The sequence below is a fragment of the Nannobrachium achirus genome, assembly GCF_963921795.1.
Source record: "Nannobrachium achirus genome assembly, chromosome: 23".
In the NCBI taxonomy this organism is placed as follows: Eukaryota; Metazoa; Chordata; class Actinopteri; order Myctophiformes; family Myctophidae; genus Nannobrachium; species Nannobrachium achirus.
In genome coordinates, this window is record NC_137830.1 from 50800729 (window position 1) to 50826031 (window position 25303).

At 43.2% G+C, this 25303-nt stretch overlaps 1 protein-coding gene across 1 annotated transcript in view; it reads right to left on the bottom strand.

Annotated features, from left to right (window-relative positions):
* The window catches only part of LOC308309192 (bridge-like lipid transfer protein family member 3B), a gene marked incomplete at its 3' end in the record, with an annotated part of 115509 nt that overhangs the window by 42475 nt on the left and 47731 nt on the right, over window positions 1-25303 (bottom strand). The window contains 7 exon segments of the mRNA XM_080754682.1: window positions 128-292; window positions 2849-2932; window positions 3685-3865; window positions 8198-8365; window positions 16961-17101; window positions 18487-18676; window positions 19839-19930. Coding sequence (XP_080610808.1) covers window positions 128-292; window positions 2849-2932; window positions 3685-3865; window positions 8198-8365; window positions 16961-17101; window positions 18487-18676; window positions 19839-19930 — 1021 coding nt within the window.

Below are 25303 nucleotides of genomic sequence, written 5' to 3' on the forward strand. Positions count from 1 at the left end.
TGTGCACGCTGGTACCATGTTGTGGGGAGTTGCTGTGTGTGTGTGTGTGTGTGCTGTGTGCACGCTGGTACCATGTTGTGGGGAGTTGCTGTGTGTGTGTGTGTGTGCGCTGTGTGCACGCTGGTACCATGCTGTGGGGAGTTGCTGTGCGCGGTGGGGCTTCCCTGCTGGTCTCGCAGCGCCGTCTTCAGCATGTCCACGCTGGACTTGAACTCGTCCAGCAGGCTGCGGGCCCAGGTCTCCCGGGACTTGGTGGCTTCGCTGTAATGCATCCAATGAACACAGCTGTCGCCTGGGGGGAGGGGATAGCAGGGTTGGGCGATATGGACAAATATACAATATCACCATATGCTTCCAAGCGTATCACGATACACGATCTTATCAAAATTCTTTTTCATGTTGGTTTTTATGGTTCTTTTTCAAGTTACTTAACACATCGGACGCCCACGTGGTTTTGACGTCTTAATTTGCTGGTGCCCATGGCAACGCGTCATTTTACCTCCCGGCGAGAGTACTGGCGAGAAAAGTAATCCGAGTAAATGTAATCCGAGTATGTCCTGTTTATTTCGCGAAAATCTTTTCTTTCAGTCAGGACCGTTTTTTATCATTTCTAAGCCACAGTGTTTGTGTTACGGCATGTAGAAGAGGCTGCCGTTTTGAGAAAAAAATTAAGAGAATCCGGAGAAAACAGCATTTTTGTGCAGCCGCTAAACAGGAAGTCAACGAGACACACAGCACGTCCAGGTGACGTAATTGCACGCTGCATGTTGGGAAATGGAGTTTGTTTCATCACCGCGGTAGCCAAGTGCAGTAGCTACAGTACAGTATAGTTTACTGTACAACGCGTCAAACGTGTCGTGGGCCTCCAGCAACATCAAAGAAATTGACTTGTAGACACCACGTGGGCATCCGATGTGTTAACAGTACAACCACCTACAAGGTGACACAAACTAAAAGAAAAAGTAGTAACAGACCATTTAGACCAGTGGTCCTCAAAGTGGGGTCCAGGGACTCTCTGGGTTCTTTTTGGGAGGTCTGAATTGACCCTTACAAGTCTGTAACTCTGACAGTATACAAATGAAACCCTTACGGGTCCATTTGGTTTCATTTGTAAACTGTCAGAGTTAAGGGGAGACCTTGACATTTTAAAGTTTGAGCGTACTTTATGCTCTCGTCGCGCGGGGATAAGGGAAGAGAATTAGCAGACCTAAAAGCTCACAAAGCGTCGCATCCGCGACGCTTTGTGAGCTTGTAGGTAAGTATAAACTGACATTCTGAGCTTGTAGGTAAGTATAAACTGACATTCTGAGCTTGTAGGTAAGTATAAACTGGGAAACACCCAGGATACTGAGTGTTTGTGGCCACGCTCGGACTCTTCTGCTGCGTCGTTCTCGTACAAACAACACAAACGAAGACAAGTGAATGCCGGTCACACTCAGAACGACAAGGTGTTTTCTTTTTTACTTTTCTTTCTTTGTGTTTATTTCTCCAGACGTTTGGGGCTATCCGAGCCTCGGTCTGCGTGGTGCTGTGTGGAGAACAGAAGGTCAGAATGTCTGTGTGGTGTTGTGTGGAGAACAGAACATCAGAATGTCTGTGTGTTGTTGTGTGGAGAACAGAACATCAGAATGTCTGCGTGGTGTTGTGTGGAGAACAGAATGTCTGTGTGGTGTTGTGTGGAGAACAGAATGTCTGCGTGGTGTTGTGTGGAGAACAGAATGTCAGAATGTCTGCGTGGTGTTGTGTGGAGAACAGAACGTCAGACTGTCCGTGTGGTGTTGTGTGGAGAACAGAATGTCTGCGTGGTGTTGTGTGGAGAACAGAACGTCTGTGTGGTGTTGTGTGGAGAACAGAATGTCTGTGTGGTGTTGTGTGGAGAACAGAATGTCTGTGTGGTGTTGTGTGGAGAACAGAACATCAGAATGTCTGCGTGGTGTTGTGTGGAGAACAGAACGTCAGAATGTCTGTGTGGTGTTGTGTGGAGAACAGAACGTCAGAATGTCTGTGTGGTGTTGTGTGGAGAACAGAATGTCTGTGTGGTGTTGTGTGGAGAACAGAATGTCTGTGTGGTGTTGTGTGGAGAACAGAATGTCTGTGTGGTGTTGTGTGGAGAACAGAATGTCTGTGTGGTGTTGTGTGGAGAACAGAACATCAGAATGTCTGTGTGGTGTTGTGTGGAGAACAGAACGTCAGAATGTCTGTGTGGTGTTGTGTGGAGAACAGAACATCAGAATGTCTGTGTGGTGTTGTGTGGAGAACAGAACGTCAGAATGTCTGCGTGGTGTTGTGTGGAGAACAGAACATCAGAATGTCTAGTGGTGTTGTGTGGAGAACAGAACGTCTGTGTGGTGTTGTGTGGAGAACAGAACGTCAGAATGTCTGCGTGGTGTTGTGTGGAGAACAGAACGTCAGAATGTCTGCGTGGTGTTGTGTGGAGAACAGAACGTCAGAATGTCTGCGTGGTGTTGTGTGGAGAACAGAACGTCAGAATGTCTGTGTGGTGTTGTGTGGAGAACAGAACGTCAGAATGTCTGTGTGGTGTTGTGTGGAGAACAGAACATCAGCATGTCTGTGTGGTGTTGTGTGGAGAACAGAACGTCAGAATGTCTGCGTGGTGTTGTGTGGAGAACAGAACATCAGAATGTCTAGTGGTGTTGTGTCAGAATGTCTAGTGGTGTTGTGTGGAGAACAGAACGTCTGTGTGGTGTTGTGTGGAGAACAGAACGTCAGAATGTCTGCGTGGTGTTGTGTGGAGAACAGAACGTCAGAATGTCTGCGTGGTGTTGTGTGGAGAACAGAACGGTCTGCGTGGTGTTGTGTGGGGTACAGAACATCAGAATGTCCATACCTGCTCTGTGGAAGGGGTAGTAGTCCAGAGTTATCACACTGAACGACAGCTGCATGGCTCCACCCGTTATCCTCTTGTTGACCACTATACAGAGGAGAGAGAGAGAGGGGGGGGGGGGGGGAGAGAGAGAGAGAGAGATTTAATTGTGTTTTTGTCGTTGACAATTGCATTTCTGTTGCACATGGTAGATATGACACATAACCTAAATAAATACAAATACATTGCTGACATATTTGACAACGTTATACTTAAAAAAGAACAAAAATGGCAAAAGTAGCAGATCTACAAGCTCAAAGCGCTGCGTTGACGCTGCAGTATGATCAAGCAGGGTGTTGATTTACAAAAAACAAAAAAAACAAAAAAAAAAACAGAATATGGATATAGGGACCAGGGACATGTTAGCTAGTTACCATGGTAACGGTAAACAGGTGCGGGTGGTGAGCCAAAAAACGTCATATGCCATGATGCAACTCGCCCGACATCATCGGGAAGTGTGTCATCACCATAGGCTCCTATTCATTGCAGCTGCAAAGAAACAGCTTTATTTCGAAATCGTTCTCCAGAAACGCTTCTCGGTCGCCGAAAACCACTTTTTTTTCACGGCGACACTGGGCCGCGACGGTCAGACACGCTTAGGACGTTTCATTTCCGGGTGAAAGTAAACATCCCGGTCTACATCCGGGTTTAGTTCATTTCCACAACATTGGACACGATCGAGTCTTCCGGGGCTCTTCAAAATAAAGCTCAGTGAATGGCGGCACTCTGTGGCCAAATAATTACAAAAATAAAGGCATGCCAAGTGTTAAAAAGGTGTGAGCTTTTCCCGGTGCGCGCACCTTTGTCCTGGGCGTGGATGTCGTCACAGATGTGCAGGTCGAGGTGGGTGATCTGCAGGTGGTGGGACGTCTCACACACGTCGTAGGCAGCGAACAGCTTGGCCATGTTGGCGTTCTGGTCGGCCGCCGCCGCCGCCTGCTGGGTGCGCACCTGCTGGGCCGAGGGGGGCGGGGACGACTCCTAAGAGACACACACCACGTGTTTGTTTCATGAAAAATATACACAACTTTTGACCGCAACAAATAGCGTAAACTCTAAGTCGGGGATTCCCAAACTTTTTTGTCTCAGGGCACCCCATGGATATGTTTTTAATCCGAGGCACCCCTACATTATAATTATCACTCCCAGCACCTTATATTTATAGCATATCGTCGTTGTCGGGTGGAAACCTTGTATGTCCAAAACCGTTCGTTTTGTATTTATCATATATAAAATGTACTAAACTAGTGAAAACAGCAGATCTACAAGCACACAACGCCTCGCATCTGTGTGCTTGTAGATCGGCTGTTTTTACTAGTTTTGTGCGACAGTCTTGTATGATGAAGCAGGGCTTTGCTTTACCAAAAGAAGTACACATTTGAAACTTGGAGATACAAGGTTTCTGCCCGACAGTGATTATGTTGCGAGGAACATGTTGAGATTATAGCCATTTTGGTTAAAACTGACTGAAAATAACTTTGTACTTCAAGTTTAAAATGATACTAAATATTTTTTCAAGTGTCCAAATAAATTCCAAATATTATCAAATGATCTCGCGTCACCCCTAGACTGCCGTTGCGGCACCCCAGGGTGCCCCGTCACCCACTTTAAAAACCCCTGCTCTAAGTTATGAGGGCTTCTGCTGGGAAAACTGGACAACAGGGGCATTTCTGCCTAATAGACCCCATGGACAGTCATTTGGGATCAATATAAGTAGGAAAATGAGCCTAGATGTGATTTAGGGCAGAGTTTAGGGCGGCAAGAAGATTTGTGAAAATAGCCAATCTGCAAGCTTGCGATGCATTGCGAGCTTCCAAATCGGCTGTTTTTGTGAGCTTTTTCGTTGCTTTGTTCACAATTTAGAGATGGGAAGTTGAGGGCAGAGACGTGGAACAACATGTAACACATGTCTCCTGTTGCACACAAACCCGGGGGCAAAGACCCATCCAGTCTGATGACACACAGGGTGGAGACCACTTCTATGTTCTTCTTTTTCTTTTTTTTTAACCCATTTAGGCTTAGAATTATTGAATGCTTTAACCAGTGAAAAATAGCAGATATACAAGCTCGGCTTGTATATCTGCTATTTTTGAAAAAGTCATGAAAATGTGTGCAAATCTTTGAATATATGTATTTTCAAAGTGAACGGTTGTAACTAAAATTTTGCTTCTGGGTGGTCCCTGGATCTAGATATTATGAGATGCGGGTCCGTGGCCAAATAGATATCATTTTGGGGGTCCTTCACATGAAAAGGTTTGAGCACCACTGACATAGTAGTCTCTCAAGAACAGACTAACTGAGCTCCAGTTCAAGTGAAAAGAACCTTTTCTTTGACGATGGCTGGCCAGATTGCTCATATGAAACATAGTTTTTTTCCAAAAATCTTAGAAGGATTCAAAAGACACTTATAGAATCGGGTCAAAATTCTAATTTTCACGATTTTTCAAAAATAGCAGATCTACAAGCTCGCTATTTAAAGCATAAAATATTGCGTCATAATGTGTTCAGGCCTAAATGGGTTAAGATTTGTTTTGGGGGAGAGACGAGGAGCGACATGCGGCAAAGGTCGTCTGGATCGGGAATTGAACCGGCAACGCCGCCAGGCATCCATGCCTTTGAGGCAATGCCTAAATGGTAACCTGGACCAGTAGGCGCCCCCACTTCTATGTTCTATGTGGTCAAAAGACCACCCAGTGATCTGCCAGCATGCCCATAGTTAACAAGTTTGAGTTCAATTTATTTTCCGCCTGGTTGTTGTAGTGATTAAATGTTTTACCAGGTAGGAGGAGCCAGGGGCTCCGTTCTGGGGGACACATTCAGTACAACGTTAGAATAATGTCACCTGGACCTTGTTATAACAGACATGTATATATTATACACAGAAACATATTGCCTGATCTATCTCAGTTGAAGGTAAGAAGTGTGAATTAGCTATGCAGTTTTCCTCCAGCAGATGGCGTTCAACACCTAGCTCAGAACAAATGAAGGGACGTGTGGCTATATGAGAGCTTACATACACACTCATGTGTTACCTGTGGTTTTAAGAGCAAGTGACAGGAGACATGCGGAAAGACAGAGCGAGAGAGACAGACAGACAGACAGATAGACAGACAGATAGATAGATAACAGACAGTTCTTGTTCCTGTCTGAACATTTTTCAGAGAAGAACAAACTGTGACTCAAGACTGTGACTTGCCGCTCTCTCTCTCACACACACACACACACACACACACACACGCACACACACACCTGCTATTTTTGAATAGCCAAAGTTTAAAAGAACGATTTTGACCTCAAATCTAAAATGACACGGTTACCGGTTCAAAAGGGTTAAGAAAACTACAACAAGTTTACCTGCCTTAGTAGTGCATAAGGGCACGCGTGTGTTCAGTATGTGTGTTCAGTATGTGTGTTTGCAATCCGAGTGAGCATCATAAGCGTTGCGAGCATGTACTGTAGCTTGGCTCTTTCCTCAAGACCAGTCTTATGGAAGACAGCCTGGGTTCGGTCAGGTGTGTGACCGTGTGCGTGGGTTGGGTGTGTGACTGTGTGCGTGGGTTAGGTGTGTGATCATGTGCGTGGGTTCAGTGTGTGACCGTGTGCGTGGGTTGGGTGTGTGACTGTGTGCGTGGGTTCGGTGTGTGACCGTGTGCGTGCGTTGACGCCGTGTGCGAGCACCCAGACCTGTCACAATTATGACATAATCAGCTGATCCCAATTGTTTGATATAATCGCAAGAATTATTGCACAACCGTTATAATCGTTTCCATGTGGAAAAAGGTTCATATATTTGGAAACACCAGATTTTCAAGCTCACAATGCGTCGATAGAAAGGCTATTTCCATTGTTAAGGTTTCTCTATGAAGTTTGGACACTGCTCCTACAGATTTTGCCCTAAAATCATGCAAAGCGGTACACAGTATGTCTACAGTCATGTCATCAACATGGATCTGTCCCCTTTAGCGCCACCATCAGACCGATTTTTTCAAACACATTTTTGGACACTGCTCCTACAGATTTTGTCCTAAAATCACGCTAATCGGTATACAGTCTGTCTATTGTCTACACTCATGTCTCAACATGGATCTGTCCCATTTCCCATATTCCCTCCTGATTGGCTACCATTGCCTTCTAAAGTTTGTGTATGCGACCTGACGGTCACTTATCTCCCAATTAGGGAGTCTTACTGGTTGAATAAAAATGTCTTTGTATGTTAAGGTTATTCGTCACATCTGTCCTGGGCAACTTTAAAGTTAATTTGCTTAATACTGTACTTAAATACACCTTTGAGTTATTTGTACTTTACTTGAGTATTTCCAAATTCCAATACTTTTACTTCTACTCCACTACATCTTGGATCCAAATATTGTACTTTTACTCCACTACGTTTATTTGAAAACTTTAGCTACTAGTTACTTTGTAGATTTAGATTACTACAAAACCTACATTAATTCAACTTCAGCCCTATACATTTCGGACATTTGAAAATAGACGATCTACAAGCTCACCATGCGTCGCGATACAACACTTGTAGATCTGCCATTTTCAAATGATTCTATACATTTGAAATGGGACATTCTGCATAACGATTTGTAACTTTAAGTACATTTTCATGCAAACGATACTTTTGTACTTTTACTCAGATAAATGTTGAATTCCAGACTTTTACTTGTAGGGCTGCAGCCACACCAAAATATGGTTGGCAGCGGATAAACTCTTTTGGCGCGCGGCTGACTAAAAAACGCAGACAGTGCATTCTGTCCCAAACCCAGTGACGCGCCTGTCACTCACTTCCCGCACCGCCCTCCCTCCCTGTAGCCTGTAGACTAGCGTAGCGATCCTTTTATTTGTCTGCAGAGGTACGTTAGCCAGGTTACGTTGTGACTTGCGAGGTTATCAATTTAATAGGCTTTATTATCATCATCTTTAAGTGTCAACTCTACAATGGACAGGCGAAGGGTACTCGCCCTTGCTTTATTGGAAGGGGAGATGCAACGAGCTAAAAAGAGAAGAGTTTGGGTGCATGAGACTCTTCAAAACATCTCCCAGTCCCTTGCTGATTCTCGGAACATTACACATTCAACTCACCCAATTGGACAGGGGGGGGAAACCAGAATCTGCGTGGAGAATTTCAAGGTCTGTGCAGAGCGCAGATATCCTCCAGACCTCCACTGACATGAAACCGCCCCCTTCTCATTGAAATGCATGGGCGGAACGCAGATTCCACTCTCGTAGGCATTTTGGTGTGTGTGCAGCCTTACAGAGTATTTCTACATTGCAGTACTGATACTGGTTGTGTGTTGTTGTGTGTACCTGGTCATCGGTGGCCAGACTCTTCCTCTGCTGGGTGCTCTTCTCCATGGCTTCGCTCAGAGACTTGGCGTACTGGACCATGGCTTTGAGCTGGGAGTCCGTCAGCACCCACAGGAGGTCGTCCAGGATCAGGATGAGCTTGGAGGCCACCACGTTGCAGTCTTTCATCTGAAACATGAAAGCATACAGTTTTATTCATTATTCCAACTGAACATTATGTCAGGGGTCTTCAACGTTTTCAGTTGAGAGAGAGATGAAGCAAGGACCCCCCCTTAAAAAAAAATATTTTTTGAGTTTTTTTACCTTTTTTTAATGTTTCCTGGCCTCAATTACACAAAAAAAAAAACGCAACTTTTTCTCCACAGCCCAAGTTTTGAGGAAGTGACCTCTTACATTATATTATCCTTTAATTGTAAATATGGGCATATAAAATATATTTACCCATTCGGATATTTCATGACACCTAAACAGAGAGAGAGACCATGGCTCCATGGAGTGGATTTTCAAGTTTAAACATTTTAAAACATGTTTTTAGGACCAGGGCAAAGACTTTTATGATTGGTAAAAACAGAATGTCATTTGACCTTTAAACTCTTCATGGATTCCATATAGTTTCATCGTTTGACAGCACAATCATCAGTGTATTTTGGATTCATGTCAATTTGTGTTATCAGATATTTAACCACTTGAACCGTCAATACTTAATAAACTTGACCTTTCACTCTGTACTTTTTCCCTCTACCCTTTTTTCCCTCTACGTAACTAGCCTATCTACAAGCTCACAACACCACCTCACAGCAAAAGGCGTTGTGAGGTTGGAGATCTGCTATTTTTGGCTAAAGTTCTCAGAATATGGATGCCAGGGTTCAAGTGATTAATATAAAAAAAAATGGGGGAAAAAAACTAGTTTCTATCGCACGAAGATTTGGAGGACTGAAGTACAGAGGTTTGTAAAATGGAGTGATGACAACCACCTTGTTCTCAACATTAATAAGACACAGGAGATGGTGTTGGACCCTATGGGTATAATACTATATTGTTAGTCTATTTATTAGGAGCAGGCTACACCAAGAAAAAAAAATCAGTGATGTTACCCATGTTTTACATGAAGAGTTTGTACTTCTGCCCTCTGGTAGGACGTACAGCGATCCAAAGTGGAAGAATATCAGGTTTTTTAAAAATTGATTGTACCGACGTCAACTAAAATGTTGAACGAGGCTCTGAAACAGCATTGACTGTGAGAGATTAGATTAACCACTATTTGTGTATATGTTGTGTCCCCCCTCTGTTAAGTATTTCTATTATGTCTTTTGCCACTGATGTTTGGTGTGTGGCTGCAGCAGCAGTGAAAGCCCAAGCCAAATCTCCCATGTCGACAACAAAGTTTACCCTGGCCTGACCTTGACCTATTCAACGGCAAATGTAGGTTTATCGGCAAAAATCACAAATAGTCAGCCATAAATAAACAAGTCAAACGATCAAAAGCAAAACAATTTTAATAGCTTAACACGACTATAGTAATGTTACAAGTTGTGTCTTCAAATTCAACATAAAATGCCACATGACTACTGCAGTCTGAAAATGATTGAAACCCTTCGTGGACCACTCTTTCGCGTTTAAAACCCAGTGATTCTCAACCCAGGGGGGGTCCCCAAATTATTTGGGGGGGGTCCCCAGATGATTAACTTAATGTGCAACATTGTTTTCTCACTCAACAGTAAACAAATCAACATACAGTAAAAGTGGTTTCTGCACATTTCTAAAGTGACAATTAATGGACTTTTTAAATACCTCTAAAATGACAAATTAAACATTGGCTAAATTGTCAAATATTAGAAACAGAAAATTTTAAAATAGCAGATCTACATGCTCACAACGCCTCGCAACGCAAGGCGCTGTGAGCATGTAGATCTGCCATTTGCACAATAGAACCGTGTTATACAAAATGTAATGCCTCAACTCTTAGTGCTCGTCAGGGTGGGGGGTCCCCAGTTAAAATCTGATTATTTTGGGGGCAGCGGCCTGAAAAGGTTGAGAACCACGTTATAACCTGCTGCATGCAAACGAGACACATAGCCTGACACCAGCTTGTGGCTGCGACACTGAGGAATTCGAGCCCATTCCTCATGTGCAACAACAGCCCCCAGTTTCATTAGTATTTACGGGTTTGCGTTGTGCAACCGCCTTCTTCAAATCCCACCAGAGATACAGTTTTCTATGGAGTTCAAGTCAGGAGACTTCTTCAAATCCCACCAGAGATACCGTATTCTATGGAGTTCAAGTCAAGAGACTTCTTCAAATCCCACCAGAGATCCAGTATTCTATGGAGTTCAAGTCAGGAGACTTCTTCAAATCCCACCAGAGATACCGTATTCTATGGAGTTCAAGTCAGGAGACTGTGACGGACAGAATGTTCCAGGACTTATGTATGAACACAATGCTTATACTACAGTATGTTCCTGACTGGCGATCGTTAGCTAATATAGTTATGCTAAACTTGTTTGGATGGCTACCTACAACAGTGGTTCTCAACCTTTTCAGGCCGTGACCCCCAAAATAATCATATTTCAACTGGGGACCCCTCATCCCTCCCACCCTGACGAGCACTAAGAGTTGAGGCATTACATTTTGTATAACATGGTTGTATTGTGAAAATAGCCGATCTACATGCTCACAACGCCTCGCGTTGCGAGGCGTTGTGAGCATGTAGATCGGCTATTTTCACAATTTCTGCCTCTAATATTTGAAAATTTTGGCCAAAGTTTAACTTGTCATTTTAGAGGTATTAAAAGGTCCTTAAATTGTCACTTTAGAAATGTGCAGATATCTTCAATACACTTAAAACTTTATACTGGTTTGTTTACTGTTGAGTGAGAAAACAATGTTGCACATTAAGCTAAACATCTGGGGACCCCCCAAAATAATTTGGGGACCCCTCTGGGGGTCCCGACCCCCAGGTTGAGAACTACTGACCTACAAGATAACACTAACCAACCAAGCTTTCCGTACATGTATGTCATGGTTTAATGACATTATCTGCAGTACTGTACTTGTGTTTTGGGTTCAGTTGTGCAGCCAGCCAATGACAAAAGCCTGATTCAGTTGTGCTACGAAACGACGAGTCGGAGGCACAATGAGTCTTGATTAGTTTAACACAAGAGCGCTTTGTGGCCTTTTATGAGGATGAGACTCCATTTTAAACAGATGTGCATTCATTTCACGATGGCCACACACTAGCTTGGATTGAGTGTGTGTGCGCGTGCGACGTGCGTGCATGTACAGTGCGTGCGTAAGCATGTACACACGTGCAACTGTGTCACATAACCACTTTAACCATTATTGTTTTTATACTTTGGCTATTCAAAAAATAGCAGATCTACAAGCTCATAGCGCGGCACTCGGTGCCGCGCTGTGAGCTTGTAGATCTGCTATTTTTGAAGAAAACGTGAATGTGTGTGCAAATCTTTGAATATACAGTATTATTCTTTTAAAGCAAATATTTTTAACTCAAATATTTGCTTCTGGGGGGGGGGGGTCCCTGGAACAACATATTTTGAGATGGGGGGTCTGCGATCAAATACATGTCATTCTAGGAGTCCTTGACATTAAAAACTTTAATCACCACAGATAAAGAAAACCATTAGGATTTAGAAGATATTTTTAGGTATTTTTCAGGACTTTCAGGTTGGCTTGCAGGGCAGCTTCAAAGAGCAAGGACACTTTAATGCAAAGGGTTTTAGGGTGTAGTAATTAAGCGTCCTCGCGGTGGCGGTCAGGTATAAATATAGATCTACACAGTGTGGTCAGGTATATATATAGGTCAGGTGTATATATAGATCTACACAGTGAGGTCAGGTATAAATATAGATCTACACAGTGTGGTCAGGTATATATATAGGTCAGGTGTATATATAGATCTACACAGTGTGATTATACAGGAAGCGTTGGAACTTTTCTAAAAGAACAACCGCTGGGCCAACACTGCTGCACCGTGGTAGAAAGTAACTAAAGTTATTCAAGTACTGTTCTTAAGCCTGAAGTACTTTTATTTTACTTGAGCAGGTACATTTTCCAATACTTTATCCACAGGTTTCCAACGCCCCATGGTGCATCGTACCGAGCTTCCGGCGCCGCAGCCGAGTGTGATTTACAAGCTCACAACGGGCTGCATCTGCGACGCGACGTGAGCTTGTATGTCTGCTGTTAAACCGGAAGTGTGGTGCAAACAATCTCCAGTAAACTCCCGCGGAAACAGGTGGATATATTCTCAGAGGTAAATATTGTACTTTTCATTCCACTGCAATTATGTGAAAACTTTAGTTACAAATACTGTAGACTTTGGATTATATAACACACACACACACACACACACACACACACACACACACACACACACACACACACACACACACACACACACACACACACACACACACACACACACACACACACACACACACACACACACACACACACACACACACACACACGTTTGCCAACGAGTATGTGGCCTTAAGCCTTTGCTTCTGGGGGTCCCTGGAACAAAATATTTTGCAATAGGGGTCCATCCATGGAACAAAATATTTTGAGATGGGGGTCCATCCATGGAACAAAATATTTTGAGATGGGGGACCTCGGCCAAAAACACATTTTGGGGGTCCTTAAACTCATTTGTAGCCGATCCCGCGAATACTCGTGAAATATTAAAAGGTATCTAGAGTGCCGATCACGCGATGTCGCGGGCTATTTACTGTATATACAGTAAAGCTGGCAATGGCTACGTACCGTCCGTTGAAAAGTGCTGGCACGGGTGGACTCACCGATTCATCATCATCGCACATCCACGTGCACACAATACTGATCCCATAACATGGAAGCCAACGGTCTTTCTCATCTTTAATGTCCATTTTCTCCAAAAAACACTTTTGTTGCCAAGGATGGCATTGGATTCTCGCTAAAATAGCAAAAGTATAAAGGGATCCATCTTCCACCCCTGTTTACATTTCGACCACAAGTACTTCCGGGTGAATCTCCGTCAAGTAGGAATTCGTTCAGTTAGCTCGATCTACTTCCGGCCTTCAAAATAAGAGACTGGCCGCGGACGGAGCAGGCGGCCGGCACGCTGGACATTTAACCCTTTCATGTCTGGGCATTAAATGAGTTAACCACTGATGGGCATATTCTACAAAATGTCTTCTAAATCCTAACAGTTTTCTGATAAAGAACTTATGTTGCTATCAGTGTTTCTCGAACTTTGTCATGTCAAGGACCCCCAGAATGATATGTATTTGTCCACGGACCCCCATCGCAAAGTACTTTGTTCCAGGGACCCCCAGAAGCAAAGATGTGATGTTGGTCTATTCTGCTATCTAGCTTAAGGCCACAGACCCGTTGGGAAACGTGCGGTCGTGCGATTGAGGTCGACTTTGTTTTAGGTTGAGTTTTCCTGTTACCAGCTGTACAAGCTCACATTTAGAAAAATTGTGAGGAGAAAAAAAGAAATAAATGGGATGCCAATACTTTTGTGAACTTTCACTCAAGTAAAACTTTGAATCCAGGACTTCTACTTTAGTGTGGGGATTTAAGGGGAGCAAATGCTAATTTCGTGCAATTTTGACTTAAAGCGCAAGATTTTGCACAGATGTAGCCCAGGGCTTGCTCTAATGATTTAGCTAGAGCGCCCGAGTCTGGGACCTTCGGGGTCGCCACAGCGGCCAAATCAAGTTGGGCTCCCATTGACTTTCTATACAGGAGGAAAATACCCAGAATATTTTTTTTTCTGGGTATTTAAGGAGGATCTGAGGGGTCTAACTAGGGGTTTGTCATGATGCTGAATCCATTGCAGGCATTTGTTTTGCACAAAAAACATTCAGTGGGCTAGAAATGGCCTCAGAAAACAATACACGTATGGGTGAGTATTCATGTTAGTCGGAGGCCTTAGGGTTTTTTTTCTCGTGCTAATCAGTCTAAAAGTGCAAAACTTTGCACAGATGTAGCCCAGGGCATGCTCTAATGATTTAGCTAGGGCGCCCGAGTCTGCGACATTCGGGGTCGCCACAGCGGCCAAATCAAGTTGGGCTCCCATCGACTTTAGTGATGAAAAGTGATGAGTCATCACTTTTCAGAGTTTTGTGGGTGCTGTGGTGACCCCGAAGGTCGCCGACTCGGGCGCCCTAGCTAAATCATTAGAGCAAGCCCTGGGCTACATCTGTGCAAAATTTCACGCTTTAAGTCAAAATTGCACGAAATTAGCCTTTGCTCCCCTTAAATCCCCACACTACTTGTGGTATTGACTGAGTAGTTCTTCCACCACAGGCTGTATTACAACCGTCAGTGACTGGCTTCCTCCTCTCTGGCTGAGTGGAAGCATTATGAGGGGAAGTGCGTTGCCTCGGGCTGCGTGAAAAGGCTCCCAACACCGGCACTAAAATATCAAATGTCACCTACAGGGGTGTTGCACCAAATTCTGGGCCCTGGGTACAAGGATTCACTGCGGGGCCCCCCATGAATGTTCTTCATAGGGGGAACTGGGAACGCATTATTACGCATTGTTTTGTGCTTTTAACTATTGAAAAATAGTAGATTTACACGCTCACAGCGCGGCACGCGAGCTTGTGGATCTGCCAATTTTGAAAAATCGTAAATATTTTGAATGTTTCAAATCCTTTGTTTTTTGAAAAAACCTATGTCAGTGGTGCTCATACTTATTCATGTGAAGGACCCCCAAAATTATATATATTTGGCCACAGACCCCCATCTCAAAATATTTAGTTCCAGGGACCCCCTAGAAGCAAAATTTGAGTTACAAATGTTCGCTTAAAAAAAATACATATATTCTTTCAAAGATTTGCACACATTTTCTCGACTTTTCAAAAATAGCAGATCTACAAGCTCGCAGCGCGGCACTGTGAGCTTGTAGATCTGCTATTTTTCAATAGCTAAAGTATTACATTATTAAGGCCCCTCCAGCTTGGGCCCTGGTACTCAGTCCCCAGATAAATGTTGTGACAATAGCATATCTACACGTTCATAAAGCCTCGCAACAGGTTGTAGATCGTCTGTTTTCAAAACCTTTGCTTCTTCTTATATAATTTGACCAATTAGCCCATTTTTGACCAGTTTTTATATTATTGTTCGGTGATTATTTCTGAGGCAGTCTTTTTTTCTTTAGGTATTAAAAATATGTTAAAATTCTTAAAATTGTCACTTCAATTTTTTGGGGGCGGCATACATACAGTACGTGTGTGTGTGTGTGTACCAACCCGTCTCTTGAGGGTGACTCTGATCTTGGACTGGTTGGTGATGAGGCGGATGGGAGGGAGGGTGTGTGTGTGTATGTGTGTGTGTGTGTGTGTGTACCAACCCGTCTCTTGAGGGTGACTCTGATCTTGGACTGGTTGGTGATGAGGCGGATGGGAGGGAGGGTGTGTGTGTGTATGTGTGTGTGTGTGTACCAACCCGTCTCTTGAGGGTGACTCTGATCTTGGACTGGTTGGTGATGAGGCGGATGGGAGGGAGGGTGTGTGTGTGTATGTGTGTGTGTGTGTGTGTGTGTGTACCAACCCGTCTCTTGAGGGTGACTCTGATCTTGGACTGGTTGGTGATGAGGCGGATGGGAGGGAGGGTGTGTGTGTGTATGTGTGTGTGTGTGTGTGTGTGTACCAACCCGTCTCTTGAGGGTGACTCTGATCTTGGACTGGTTGGTGATGAGGCGGATGGGAGGGAGGGTGTGTGTGTGTATGTGTGTGTGTGTGTGTGTGTACCAACCCGTCTCTTGAGGGTGACTCTGATCTTGGACTGGTTGGTGATGAGGCGGATGGGAGGGAGGGTGTGTGTGTGTATGTGTGTGTGTGTGTGTGTGTACCAACCCGTCTCTTGAGGGTGACTCTGATCTTGGACTGGTTGGTGATGAGGCGGATGGGAGGGAGGGTGTGTGTGTGTATGTGTGTGTGTGTGTGTGTGTGTACCAACCCGTCTCTTGAGGGTGACTCTGATCTTGGACTGGTTGGTGATGAGGCGGATGGGAGGGAGGGTGTGTGTGTGTATGTGTGTGTGTGTGTACCAACCCGTCTCTTGAGGGTGACTCTGATCTTGGACTGGTTGGTGATGAGGCGGATGGGAGGGAGGGTGTGTGTGTGTATGTGTGTGTGTGTGTGTGTGTGTACCAACCCGTCTCTTGAGGGTGACTCTGATCTTGGACTGGTTGGTGATGAGGCGGATGGGAGGGAGGGTGTGTGTGTGTATGTGTGTGTGTGTGTGTGTGTACCAACCCGTCTCTTGAGGGTGACTCTGATCTTGGACTGGTTGGTGATGAGGCGGATGGGAGGGAGGGTGTGTGTGTGTATGTGTGTGTGTGTGTGTGTGTGTACCAACCCGTCTCTTGAGGGTGACTCTGATCTTGGACTGGTTGGTGATGAGGCGGATGGGAGGGAGGGTGTGTGTGTGTATGTGTGTGTGTGTGTGTGTGTACCAACCCGTCTCTTGAGGGTGACTCTGATCTTGGACTGGTTGGTGATGAGGCGGATGGGAGGGAGGGTGTGTGTGTGTATGTGTGTGTGTGTGTGTGTGTGTGTACCAACCCGTCTCTTGAGGGTGACTCTGATCTTGGACTGGTTGGTGATGAGGCGGATGGGAGGGAGGGTGTGTGTGTGTATGTGTGTGTGTGTGTGTGTGTACCAACCCGTCTCTTGAGGGTGACTCTGATCTTGGACTGGTTGGTGATGAGGCGGATGGGAGGGAGGGTGTGTGTGTGTGTATACCAACCCGTCTCTTGAGGGTGACTCTGATCTTGGACTGGTTGGTGATGAGGCGGATGGGAGCGCTCAGCATCTCGTGCTCGGCGCTCTGGATGGCGTCGGCCTCGATGCGGATCATCTGCCAGCTGATCTCCTTGAAGGTCAGCATCTGAAAACAAACGCACACACAGAGGGTCAACGCTCGGCCAATCCACAGCCCCAACCCGTACACCAGGGGTCTTCAACAGGGGGTCCGGGACCACTAGGGGGTCCTCAGAGTTACTACAGGGGGTCCTCCAAATCTTTGTGTGATAGACAGCTTGTTTCTCTTTTATATCAACCACTTAAACTAGCATCCATATTCTGAGAACTTTAGCCAAAAATAGCAGATCTACAAGCTCACAACGGCGTTGTGAGCTTGTGAGGCGTTGTGAGCTTGTAGATCGGCTATTTTCGGCAAAGAGGTTTGGTGTAGAGGAGGAAAAAAGAGCAGACTGAGTACAGAGTGAAAAGTCAAGTTAATAAAGTATTGACGGCTCAAGTGGTTAAATATCTGAAAACACAAATTGACATGAATCCAAAATACAATGACGATTGTGTTGACAAACAATGAAACTACATGGAATCTGGGGGTCCCTGCTTCATCTCTCTCTCAGCTAGGGGGTCCTTGGCCTGTAAACGTTGAAGACCCCTGGTGTACACCATGGGTTTCCCGTGGCACCCTAGGGTGCCGTGATGCCACTCCAGTGGGTGCCTCAGAATACTTTGATAATATTTGGATAAAATCTCTTCACCAAAAAAACAGCAGATCCACAGTAGATGGTCTGTTTTTGGTGAACCTTCCCCCCAGAATGGGGACTCTGGGGTTTAAGGGGTTAAACGTAAAAGTATAAAAGTTATTTTCAAATCTGTTCTGATGGAAACGGATATTTCTCTGTGACGTATCGTATCTCAGGTGAAGAGATGCATATTACGCAGCGTAATATGATAAAAATGACAAAAAAAGGTTAAAAGGGCTTTGCACACAGGACTGTTGCGTTTTTTTCCGTTTGCTGCATGATTAAAACACATTGGATTTGGTGTGCAAGGCTGTGTGGAATCCACACTGTGGATCCGAAGAGGAGTCATAAAAGGAGTCAATGAGTTTTTACCGGATGCGACAAGACGCACAAATCGAACTGAGTCAAAAGATTTTGAAAACCCATGCTGTACACAACTCATCAAGTGTCATTTGTGCACTTCCTCTTGGACATTTCGATTGACGACTCCACAAACCTAGTCTCGCGTACCCAGACAACTATTCCACAATCTCCGAATGCTATATAGAGTCTGGAACAGCAGCTCCCGAACGGCGAGTATCGGAAGTAGCCAGTGCTGCATCGTTTCTATTTCCGTGCCCCAGACTGTTGACGGGAGCATTTCCCAAATCGCAGAGTCAACAGTCTGGCCACGCGAGACTACCACAAACCAATCACATCAGAGGTACGTTTGTCCGTGAATAATTCTAGGCCTAAATGGGTTATTCTATCGTGAGCTGGAGGTGGTGGGTGTTACCTCTCCTCTTTGGGGGTCCTGGATGCGCGTGAAGCGCAGGTCGCTGACGCTCCAGCTGGTGTTGACGCTGTACACCTGCAGCTGGCTGAGCTCGAAGGAGGCGTTGAAGGCCTTGGCACTGATCCTGATCACTATGGAGTTGATGGACAGAGAGATGCCCTCCACAACCTTCTCCGCAAAGCCATACTCACTGGGAGGGAGGGGGGGGGGCGGGGGGTGGGGGGGGTGGGGGGGAGGGAGGGAGAGAGAGAGAGAGAGAGAGAGAGAGAGAGAGAGAGAGAGAGAGATTTTGATTTGAAAAAATACCTTTATTTACTTGTTGCACGATTTACAACAACAGTCACCAAACAAATACACAGGCCTCAATTAACCTTCATTAACCCTGCAAGGCCCACTGTTGCTTTTTGGGCACATTTATATTTGATAAAAAAAAAGAGTTTAATTCATTTGTTTTCCTGTTCTTTTTTTACCTTGACATAACGATTGGATCCTATTGTTTAGTATTACAATGCCATTGGCCACGATATTTGCATATGCTGACATTCACACAACTTCAAGATCTCTGGAGTCCAGAGTCTGGACGAACAACATATCACTTTTTCACTGACGCTATTCCTCACAAAAACATAAGTAAAATGCCTGTAATAATTTGTATTGGTGATCATTAGAATGTCTAGAACATGTATTTGTTATTATTGTGAAAAATATCCCCAAAATGTCAATTAGAGCATGATTTATGATTTATGAATTATGGCTATAAAACCTTAGAAAAAAATAAAGTTACATTTTCCTCTGATTAGGACTCCTACAACACCATCTGATAAAAAAAAAAACTTTGGCCAGTATAAATTAATTTGGGCCTTGCAGGGTTAAAAGACATAATTAACTCCCCCTGCTCCCCCCCCCTCCCACAGTCCACCGTGAGTTCAAACCCGGGATAGGGACGCTGTGGTTATGGCCATAAACCTTTAATAAGGTCCAAATGTATTCATCTGTGTGGTTCCATGACTCAGAGACTCTTTGAACGTGACATTTTTTTCATTTGCTTCATTTCTTGAGAAGGCCTGGTCAATGAGAAGGAGGGCCATTTTGTGTAAGGTGAATGAAAAGAATAGTACACGCACATCCGTGGCCCAGGTGCTAGACAAGCAGAATCATGAAGGACAAGTAGAGTCTGCACACTGGTTATGCTCCATAAAGTTTATTGCTCGTCAACGTTTCGATCAATAGATCTTCATCAGGACAAAAGTCACTTTTGTGTGCAGACTCTACTTGTCCTTCATTTTGTGTAAGGTGTCATATGATCCCATACGGGATGGGCCACATTGATGGCATATAAAGATTTCATTCACCTTTGTCCTGATGCCGTTGCTATGGGAGACGGGCCGTTGGGTGGGCGGGGCTCATCACAGGTGCTCATGTCCATCACCACTTTATCCAGAGTCTGATTGGCCAGGGATGGAGAGACAGAGAGAGAGAGAGAGAGAGACACACAAGATCAGCGTCACTTCCGATAACCTATGCCTTCTAGGGTTATGGTTCTTTGACTTTTTGTTTCCAAGAAGCCAGCTTTGTTATCTGCAGTTTGAAGAACATTGATATCATGTGCATCTTAAATGATGGGGGCAGCAGTGGCCTAAAGCAGGGGTCTTCAACGTTTTCAGTCCAAGGACCCCTTATTTGAGAGAGAGAAGAAGCAGGGATCCCACAACCTTTTCATAGATTCCATATAGTTTCATTGTTTGACAGCACAATCCAATTTTCGATTCATGTCAATTCGTGTTTTCACAAATTGAGGGGGGCACGGTGGTGCAGTGGTTAGCACTTCGCCTCAAAGTTAGAAGGTCCTGGGTTCGATTCCCGCCGGGGGAAGCTGTGGGCGCTGGGGGCGTGTTCCTCCACCCGCATCATCAGCACCCACACACCCTAGGTGGGGTTGGCGATAGGGCCTCTCTGTGATGAGTTTGCATGTTCTCCCCGTGTCTCCTTGGGCATAGGCCCTCACACAAAAACATGCAGTAGTCCTGGTTTCTATACTACCTCCCCCTAGCCAGCCGGGTGCTCCCCAATGTCCCCTGGCGCGGCAGGGGGAGAGCGGAAACCAGGACTACAGGTTAGGTAGTCACCGGGTGAGAAAAAATGGGTTGCAAAAAACGTGGGATAAAAAATTTTAAAAAAAAAGAAAAAAAAAGTGTTTTCAGATATTTAACCACTTGAACCGTCAATACTTAATAAACTTGACTCTCTTTGTACTTAGTCTGCTCTTTTCCCCAATACACCTAAGCTAGAAAATAGCCGATCTACAAGCTCATGCGTATGGAAGCGAATGCCTGACACAAATAAAATGAAATGGCAAATTCGAAAATTAAATTGAAATACAATAAATGCTTTTTAATCTTCAGGATATGAACGCATTTTTTGAGACAAAAAATAATTTAAAATGCAATAGCATTTACATTTTATCTACAGATGTGCTCATTCTATGACAAAATTAAAATGATAAATAAAAGATAATTTTAATTTTAATTTTCAAAAAATACCCCGCTAATTAGTGGACAATATTAAAATGAAAATGCAATTTTGAAAATGAAAATGAAATGAGGGAAATGCTTTTTATTTTGAGACACAAAGGAATGTATAATTCAATAGCATTGATATTTCATCTCTAGGTGTGCTCATTCTATGACTGATTGAAAAAGAAAAAGCAAACCACATTGCATTTTCATTTTCAAATCCTGCAGAGTAGGACTTGAAAATGAAAATGCAATGGGGTTTGCTGGGTTGCCATGTTCACTAAAAGTGAGCTCTCTGGGCTTTCCTCTCCATAAATTTAGCTAATTCCATTACCAGTCCCATCTCCATGATATTTAGATCTAATTCCATCACCAGTTCCATCCGCATGATTTGTAGATCTAATTCTATGAGTCCCATCCCCATGATTTGTAGGTCTAATTCCATCGCCAGTCGCATCCTTATGATTTGTAGATCTAATTCCATCAGTCCTATCTCAATTATGTGTAGGTCTAATTCCATCGCCAGTTCCATCCGCATGATTTGTAGATCTAATTCTATACAGTTCCATCCTCATGATTTGTAGATCTAATTTCATCGCCAGTCCCATCCTTATGATTTGTAGATCTAATTCTATCAGTCAATCAATTATGTGAAGGTCTAATTCTATAGCCAGTTCCATCCCCATGATTTGTAGGTCTAATTCGATATAGTCCCATCTCCATGTTCTTTAGATCTAATTCAATGATTTGTAGATCTAATTCCATCACCAGTCCCATACTGTGTAGGTCCAATTCCATCGCCAGTTTCGCCAGTTCCATCCGCATGATTTGTAGATCTAATTATATCAGATCCATCCCAATGATTTGTAGATCTAATTCTATCAGTCCCATCTCAATTATGTGTAGGTCTAATTCCATAGCTAGTTCCATCCGCATGATTCCATCCGCATGATTTGTAGATCTAATTCTATCAGTCCCATACCCATCATTTGTAGGTCTAATTCCATCACCAGTTCCATCCGCATGATTTGTAGATCTAATTATATGAGTCCTATCCCCATGATTTGTAGATCTAATTCCATCACCAGTCCCATCCCTATCATTTGTATGTCTAGTTCCATCCGCATGATTTGTAGATCTAATTCTATCAGTCCGATTTCAATTATGTTTAGGTCTAATTCCATCGCCAGTTCCATCCGCATGATTTGTAGATCTAATTCTATCAGTCCCATCCCCAGGATTTCTAGGTTTAATACCATCACTGGTCCCATCCCTATGATTTGTAGGTCTAATTCCATCACCAGTCCCATCCCCATGATTCATAGTTCTAATTTGATAGCCAGTACCATCTCCATGATTGTCTATTCCCATGATTTTTATATCTAATTCCATCCCCAGCCCTATAATTTGAAGATCTATTTCCATACAGTCCCATCTCCATGATGTATAGATCTAATTTCAGACAGTCCATGCCCATGACTGTCATCACCAATCCCATCCCCATTAATTTGTAGATTCCATCAGTTCAATTTTAATGGGATTTCTGAACAGTCCATAGTCCACCAATGAGAAGCTGAGTGAGTAGATGGAAATAGTGCCATTTTATAGTGTGCTTTAGGACTGATCTTATGAGATGAGGTTGAGAATGGGACTGATAGAATTAGATCTACAAATCATGCGGATGGAACTAGACATACAAATGATAGGGATGGGACTGGTGATGGAATTAGATCTACAAATCATGGGGATAGGACTCATATAATTAGATCTACAAATCATGCGGATGGAACTGGTGATGGAATTAGACCTACAAATGATGGGTATGGGACTGATAGAATTAGATCTACAAATCATGCGGATGGAATCATGCGGATGGAACTAGCTATGGAATTAGACCTACACATAATTGAGATGGGACTGATAGAATTAGATCTACAAATCATTGGGATGGATCTGATATAATTAGATCTACAAATCATGCGGATGGAATCATGCGAATGGAACTAGCTATGGAATTAGACCTACACATAATTGAGATGGGACTGATAGAATTAGATCTACAAATCATTGGGATGGATCTGATATAATTAGATCTACAAATCATGCGGATGGAACTGGCGAAACTGGCGATGGAATTGGACCTACACAGTATGGGACTGGTGATGGAATTAGATCTACAAATCATTGAATTAGATCTAAAGAACATGGAGATGGGACTATATCGAATTAGACCTACAAATCATGGGGATGGAACTGGCTATAGAATTAGACCTTCACATAATTGATTGACTGATAGAATTAGATCTACAAATCATAAGGATGGGACTGGTGATGAAATTAGATCTACAAATCATGAGGATGGAACTGTATAGAATTAGATCTACAAATCATGCGGATGGAACTAGACATACAAATGATAGGGATGGGACTGGTGATGGAATTAGATCTACAAATCATGGGGATAGGACTCATATAATTAGATCTACAAATCATGCGGATGGAACTGGTGATGGAATTAGACCTACAAATGATGGGTATGGGACTGATAGAATTAGATCTACAAATCATGCGGATGGAATCATGCGGATGGAACTAGCTATGGAATTAGACCTACACATAATTGAGATGGGACTGATAGAATTAGATCTACAAATCATTGGGATGGATCTGATATAATTAGATCTACAAATCATGCGGATGGAATCATGCGAATGGAACTAGCTATGGAATTAGACCTACACATAATTGAGATGGGACTGATAGAATTAGATCTACAAATCATTGGGATGGATCTGATATAATTAGATCTACAAATCATGCGGATGGAACTGGCGAAACTGGCGATGGAATTGGACCTACACAGTATGGGACTGGTGATGGAATTAGATCTACAAATCATTGAATTAGATCTAAAGAACATGGAGATGGGACTATATCGAATTAGACCTACAAATCATGGGGATGGAACTGGCTATAGAATTAGACCTTCACATAATTGATTGACTGATAGAATTAGATCTACAAATCATAAGGATGGGACTGGTGATGAAATTAGATCTACAAATCATGAGGATGGAACTGTATAGAATTAGATCTACAAATCATGCGGATGGAACTGGCGATGGAATTAGACCTACACATAATTGAGATATAGGACTGATAGAATTAGATCTACAAATCATAAGGATGGGACTGGCGATGGAATTAGACCTACAAATCATGGGGATGGGACTCATAGAATTAGATCTACAAATCATGCGGATGGAACTCGTGATGGAATTAGATCTAAATTTCATGGAGATGGGACTGGTAATGGAATTAGCTAAATTTATGGAGAGGAAAGCCCAGAGAGCTCACTTTTAGTGAACTTGGCAACCCAGCAAACCCCATTGCATTTTCATTTTCAAGTCCTACTCTGCAGGATTTGGAAATGAAAATGCAATGTGGTTTGCTTTTTCTTTTTCAATCAGTCATAGAATGAGCACACCCAGAGATGAAATATCAATGCTATTGAATTATACATTCCTTTGTGTCTCAAAATAAAAAGCATTTCCCTCATTTCATTTTCATTTTCAAAATTGCATTTTCATTTTAATATTGTCCACTAATTAGCGGGGTATTTTTGAAAATTAAAATTAAAATGATCTTTTATTTATCATTTTAATTTTGTCATAGAATGAGCACATCTGTAGATAAAATGTAAATGCTATTGCATTTTAAATTCATTTTTGTCTCAAAAAATGCGTTCATATCCTGAAGATTAAAAAGCATTTATTGTATTTCAATTTAATTTTCGAATTTGCCATTTCATTTTATTTATGTCAGCTATTCGCTTCCATACATGCGAGGCCTTGTGAGCTTGTAGATCTATTTTTTTGGCAGAAACTATATGGAAACAATCCATATTCCTTTTTCCACCATCACATCCGTTGACAGGCATTCCTTTATCCTACCTTTCTTAGCTTCTATAAACCATGGCAGTATCTTCAGTCTGAACACGTTAATATATCCAAAATCTATCAAACATTAAACTAAACTGAAATGAATATTTCAAGAACTGAACGTGTCTGTGCGCATGTGACATCAAAAATATTGTCCCCCAAGTTACAGTATAAAAACATCAACACTATATCTTCTGGTCATTACTACTTTCAGCTCAGCAGTAATCTTCATCGTGTTGTTTATCAGTCTCAATCGCTCCCTCGCTCAGACAAATGGAATAACCATCGACAAAAGTACTATTGTCTATTTTCTGTAACTGATACACTGCTATCGTATTATCCTTACATTTTGTGTTCTGATAT